The sequence below is a fragment of the Pipistrellus kuhlii genome, unplaced genomic scaffold (assembly GCF_014108245.1).
Source record: "Pipistrellus kuhlii isolate mPipKuh1 unplaced genomic scaffold, mPipKuh1.p scaffold_m20_p_1, whole genome shotgun sequence".
Classification (NCBI taxonomy): Eukaryota; Metazoa; Chordata; class Mammalia; order Chiroptera; family Vespertilionidae; genus Pipistrellus; species Pipistrellus kuhlii.
The window spans coordinates 158,827,690-158,833,689 of NW_023425404.1; the positions used below are offsets into that span (position 1 = coordinate 158,827,690).

Genomic DNA, 6,000 nt, shown 5'->3' on the forward strand with positions numbered 1-6,000 from the left:
GGGGGGTGTCGGACTGCCAGTCACTGCCCGATCCCTGCAGGCCAGACAAGAGGGACCCCAGGTGCAGGAGGGATGCCACTCATTCCACAGAGGCCCTTGGAGCCCCAGTGCTGAGCACACCTGGCTGGGGAGGGGCCACAGGAGGTTGTTCCAGGGAGTGTTGGCCCCCGCCAGCCACCTTCCGATTAATCTTCTTTCAATGTGCACGAATCCGTGCACCTGGCCACTAGTTCAGAAATAAAAAATTTAAGGAGAAAGATAGAGGCTGTGCTGAAAGAACAAAGCAAAAAGCTGAGTCCTTAGAACCTGAAAAGCAGTGTCGAACTCTGCTTATAAGGACTCATTTCTTCCTTGATTAGATATTCCCATCGGAAGATTTTGTAGGTAAGAAATAAAGAAATAAAAAGAAAATAATAAAGGTGACACTGGACTACTTCTAATGGACCATAACCCAGGAGGGATCTCCCAGCACAGTTTTGGACATGTGGTATTTGTTTAAAGCGCATGAGATTTGGTAGGCAAGGAATTCGGGCCAACTTCATTCCTTCTCTTACTGTTTTTTAGGACAAATCCCTTAATACTGATCCTCAGCTTTCACATCTGAAAAAGTGGCATGGCATTTGGCTCACAGAGAGGTGAGGATTAACTAGGATAATCAGCACATGCACAGAGGAAATATTCAACCAATGTTAATCTTTTCCCAGCTGATGGCTCAGGCGGCAGAACTGGCGGTCAGCAATGAAAAGGTTTGCTTTGGTGCTTAAAAAAAACAAACTCTAGTTGAGAAAGAAATGAGAAAGAGAGAGAGAGAGAGGGAGAGGGAAAGAGAGAGGGAGAAAGTGGAGGGGAGGGGAGGAGAGGAGAGGAGAGAGACAGACGGGACCCCCTTATTACCCTAGGCATGTAGCGTTCCCTTTTCAGAGCTCATACAGCAAAGTAATTCACATTTACACACATATCATGCCTCGTAGTATCTTCAGTATCTACATGTTCACATGTAAGATCTCGTCTTTTAAAATTAGATTTAACGCTCCTCCAAGAGTCCTTTATACACTATTGCCCCATCCAGGGCCCCGCTCATCACGGAGGCAGCGGACACTGGGGACTGAGCAGCACGGAGCGGGGCAGGTGGCTGGAGGCTACGGTCTCAGAGGGCGGCGGCCTCTTCAGCCGAAACACCGAGCCGCCATCCATCCCCGCCTCGTCACCTCGCGCACCGGCCGGGTTCCTCTTCCCACCCGGGGCACGGCCTGCGATACCGAGCGGAGCAAACGCCCTGAAACCCTCGGCGGGGACCACGGGGACCACACCTACTGGGCGGCGGCGCGGGGAGCCCGGGGAGGCGGGCCGGCCGGACGCCGCCCCCGGCCCCCGCCTCCGGGAGGCCCAGCCCGGGACGGGGCTGGGACCGGAGCACGTGAGTCCGCGGGGAGGGCGCCGCTCGGGAGGGGGAGGCCGCGCCGGGCCGGAGCCCGCGGGGAGGGAGACTTGGGGGTAAAGGGTCAGGCGCTCGGACCGCGGCCGCCTCTCGCCCGGACAGGTGCCTCCCGGAGCCCCCGCCGCCCGCCCCCGGCCCTCCCCGCCCCGGCCCCCCGCCCCGGCCCCGCCACTCACGGTGCTTGCCGCCGCCGCCGCCGCCGCCGCCCGGGTAGCTCAGCAGCAGGAAGGGCAGCGGGGAGCCGGGCGACGGCGGGGTCCTCCAGGCGCGCGGCTGCGGAGGCGGCGGGCGCGCCGCGAAGCCGGCGCCCCCATCGCCCGGGTAGAGCAGGAAGAAGGGGGCGGCCACCGGCGAGCCGGGCTCCGACTGCCCCCCGGGCGAGGCCGGCGGCGGCCCCGCCTCGCCCTCCGGGTCCGCGCCCCGCGCCGGCTCCTCGCCGCAACTTTCCGCGGCGGCGGCGGGCGGCGCTGAGGGCTCGGCCATGCTGCTCCTCCCGCGCCGCCGCCGCCTCCTCCGCTCGCGCCCGGCCTGGGAGGGGGCGGGGACCACGCGGAGCCGCTGCCCCGGCCCGTCCCGCAGCCGCCTCCCTCGTTGGCCGCGGGCCGGCGTCTGGGCTCCGCCGCGCGGTCTGAGCCCGCCCCGCCGGCCGAGCCAGCGGGAGGGCCGGCCCCGCCCGACGGCCGCCTCCTCCCGGCGCCCCCGGGGGGGTGTGCCCGGCCCGGGGGGCCGTGTGCCCGGCCCCGGGGGTCTGGAAGGTGGCGGTGCTCCACTCCCCCCTATGGCGCGGAGGGACGAGGTGTGGGTTGAAAGCCAATTTAGCCGAAACCTGTTTGGCTCCGTGGATAGAGCGTCAGCCTGTGGACTGAAAGGTCCCGGGTTCGATTCTAGTCAAGGGCATGTACCTTGGTTGTGGGCAGCTGATCAGTGATTCTCTCTCATCGATGTTTCTACCGTAACTCTCTATCCCTCTCTGTAAATCAATAAAATATGTTAAAAAAAAAAAGAAAGCCAATTTAAGCGAATTTTAAAGTCGTGTCCCCCCCCCCCCCCCCCAGCCCCCCTTCCCATTAAACTGTGTCCTTTGCCTGAACACATAGGACTTTAGACACAGATTCAGGGGTTTGGCTCAGGGGCTTTCTGTGAGGAAGCAGAGGTGGGCGTCGTCCTTTCGGCGCCTCCTTTGTCCCCGGGCCGGGCGGGGACGGAGCTGTGTTTGGTGGGACTTGAACCCCCGGCTCCCGGCCTCCCCGGCGCCCGCCCGGGGCGTCTGAGGCAAAACAGCTTGGATTTAGGGATCGGTGTCAGTTCCAGGCCGACCGCCTCCACTTCCCTCCCGCCTCGCCAGTAATTGGACCCTGCTGTTTTGCTTTGATTATTTAAATCAACGACTACCGATCCGGTAATTCCCGTGAGTACACATTCTCCGATAAAGACAATTTCTCGTTCCCCTCCTTCTCCTTCCCGCTCCTTGCCGCGCCCGTCCCCCCGGGCACCTCCTAGCAGATGGGCTTTGTGTTCGGGTTGTAAAAATGCTGTCATGGAACCCACGTTGACTCTTAATTAAAATCGCTGTTGTGTAACGTTTTGCCCACCTGCTTTTTACTCGGGTCTGTGTTTCCCCGCCCTGAAGAGGAAGTTTCTTCTCTAAAAGGAAAAGGAAATATTTTTATTTGTTATTCTCTGAAAAGCACTCTTGAAATTGCCACGTGGCCCTCACCAAATCCGTTAAACAAGCTCGATTTAAAAGGAAATGTTTACAAGAAGCTAACTTCAAAGCAGCCAGAAAATTTCTTAGTAACTAAAGTTTTTGGCATTTCCCCTGGCCCTGTAGGTCCCAGCGCTATCACCTTCCTGAGTAAGCTGTCATCTGAGCCTGGATTCCTCTCCTGTAAGAGTTATCAGATCACTTATTCATAGGTATGTTGTAGAAGCTAAATAAGAAATATAAGCTTTTAGACAGGGTTAACAATAAATATTAGCTACATTTTTATTATTTTGGCAAAACATGTAAGAAAAACTCGATTGAGAAAAGCCTTTTCATTATACTTTTAAAATTTTGGAAGTTTGTTGGACCTTTTCATTTTAGTTGTGGTGATGGTGAGATTATTGATAAAAACAAAACACCCCACCACATTTGCCTTTTAAGAAGTCCAAGTTGTATAATACCCTGAAGAGAAAAATGAAAAGATCTCAGGTAAAGGCAGCTTTCAGTTATCGCAACCTGATACAAAATCCACAATTTGTTCTAAAAGTATGTTGTCTGCACCAATTTTCTCTTTAAAAAAAACTTTAAAGAAATTTTTTTTATTATAGTTGATATTCAATATATTAGTCTCAGGTGTACAGCACAGTGATTAGATGTTTATATAACTTGCAAGGTGATTCCCCATAAGTCTAGAGTCCACTTGACACCAGTTATTGTATTACCAATGATATTCTCTGTGCTGTATTTTATATCCCCTATTTTGTAACTACTAATTTGTACTTCTCAATTCCTTCACTTTGTCCATCCAGTCCCCCAACCCTGTATTACATGGTTTTAACACCCATCTTTAAGTGGATATTTTACCTTGGTGTGTTTTTGTTGTGTTTTTTTTCAGGCAGAAATTTTGAAGTATCCTTATATCAATATTTTGTCAGGTTCCTTCAGAGACGGTCTGCATTGTTTCAGTGAAGAATCTGACAAGAATATACACTTATGCCATTGTAGGTGGAAGAGAACAGAGTCCTCACAAACCACTCTTGAGAAAGGCCAATAAGCAGCCAGGGAAGTCATCAATTTAAAGAACGAAATGCTATCTAGCCTAAGTTGCTAACTTTCTCCTTTCTAGTTAGCTAAAATACTTATAGGTATTAGAAACTTTGACATGCTGTGGGATCTTGAAGTTATTTTTTTAAAACGGCATTCTACTTTTAAAAAGTTCTATTTATATTTTATGTCATTAATTGGCAGAGTAATGAATATAGAAAATGCTGAAATGTGGGTCTCATAAATTTTATAGGGAACACTATTTATGAGCGTTTTCTTTAAAGGTGGATATTACTCCAAGTTCCCAGTTTCTGATGCTTTTAGCTTTTGGATCAATGATGTAATCACAGCCCTGCATAACCTCTGGTGACATAAAGGGATGATTCAGCTGCTACACAAATTTAGTGAAGCCAAGATTATAAAAATAAGCCTGAACAGGACGCTCCCTCTTGAAAATGCACAGAGCATCTTCCTATAGTTTTAAAGTGACAAAATTCAAGCCATGGTAAAAATCAAGCCCTATTTTCTTGTCATATAAAGCAAGGGATGTTTTTCAACTTACCTGCATTTTATTTTTATTTGTCCGTGTTTGGTTTTTTTGAAACCCTGTGATGATCTTAAGGATGGACACTTAGATTACAAAACATTTTAGAGATCAATGTACATTTAGCATAAGCTTCTTAGAGCTGTGATCAGAGAAAGTATAACACTTGAGAAGGGTTGCTATTCTTCAGTCTAGTAAACAGATGTATTATGATTCCAAATAATGGTTTTCTAGAGCCGTTTATTTTTGTGTGGTACTTGGGAAAAGTCTTATTTGAAAACAAGGCAATTTAAGACTTGATGTTAAACTTCTCATTTTAATAAACGCAGGAATTTATTTGTACTAACCTATAATAATAAAAGCACAATATGCTAATTAGACTGGATGTCCTTCCAGACTAAGCCAGGGCTGCAAGGGAAGCCCAGGTCTCCGTGGTTGGAGGAAGGAAGGTCTACTCTTGCACGAATTTGTGCATTGGGCTTCCAGTTAGTTAATATAAAGCCTCTGTGAAAAACGCTCTTTACAGTCCATCTTCTTTGCTTTAAAAAATATATATATATTTTTATTGATTTCAGAGAGGAAGGAAGAGAGAGAAACATCAATGATGAAAATCATTGATGGGCTGCCTCCTGCACATCTCCTCCTGGGGATTGAGCCTGCAAGCCGGGCGTGTGCCCTTGACTAGAATTGAACCTGGGACCCTACAGTCTGCAGGCAGACGCTCTATCCACCAAGCCAAACTGGCCAGGGCCTTCTTTGCTTTTGAATTACTAGGTTTTGATTATGGTTATTTCTATTTTGATTATTATTTGATTAGTATCCAGTATTAATTTCAAAAATACTTAGTCAATATACACCTTCTTTCCATGTTTATTGGATCTACAATGCTCTTAAGAAATACACTATTCTTAATACAACAATGCACTCTCATTAAAAACCTTTATCTTAATGTGTTTAGTCTAGGTCAATCAATGGCAGTTTTCTCTGGGTAGTAGAAATATGGATGCATTTTTCCATTTTTCTACTCTACTGTATTTGCAAATAGTCTATAATAAAAGTGTTAACTTTAGCACAATACCAGTTGAGAAAAATCAACTGGCATTTTAAAAAAATATATATTTTATTGATTCTTTACAGAGAGGGAGAGGGAGAGCTAGAAACATTGAGAAACATTGACCAGCTACCTCCTGCACAACCCCCATAGGGGATGTGCCCGCAACCAATGTACATGCCCTTGACCGGAATGGAACCAGGGACCTTTCAGTCTGC

At 48.8% G+C, this 6,000-nt stretch overlaps 1 protein-coding gene and 1 long non-coding RNA gene across 12 annotated transcripts in view; one reads left to right on the plus strand and one right to left on the minus strand.

Annotated features, from left to right (window-relative positions):
* RUFY3 (RUN and FYVE domain containing 3) overlaps positions 1-2,034 on the minus strand; it is a 66,000-nt gene extending 63,966 nt beyond the window's left edge. For 2 of the 11 annotated variants that reach the window (XR_004983723.2, XM_036414478.2), the window contains exon 1: positions 1,615-2,027. Coding sequence is in view for 7 of the 11 variants with exons in the window: in XM_036414478.2 (XP_036270371.1) it covers positions 1,615-1,921 (307 nt within the window). In the remaining 4 variants the exon portion in view is untranslated. Of the gene's footprint in view, positions 1-1,614 lie in introns of all 11 variants that reach the window. The other 9 variants (XR_006739819.1, XM_045571890.1, XM_036414403.2 and 6 more) reach the window with 7 other exon arrangements.
* A 545-nt stretch (positions 2,035-2,579) lies between these two features.
* Positions 2,580-4,564, plus strand: LOC123651245. The gene is made up of 2 exons (XR_006739833.1): positions 2,580-2,846; positions 3,270-4,564. It is a non-coding gene; the product is annotated as an uncharacterized LOC123651245 (long non-coding RNA).
* The last annotated feature ends 1,436 nt before the right edge of the window (positions 4,565-6,000 follow it).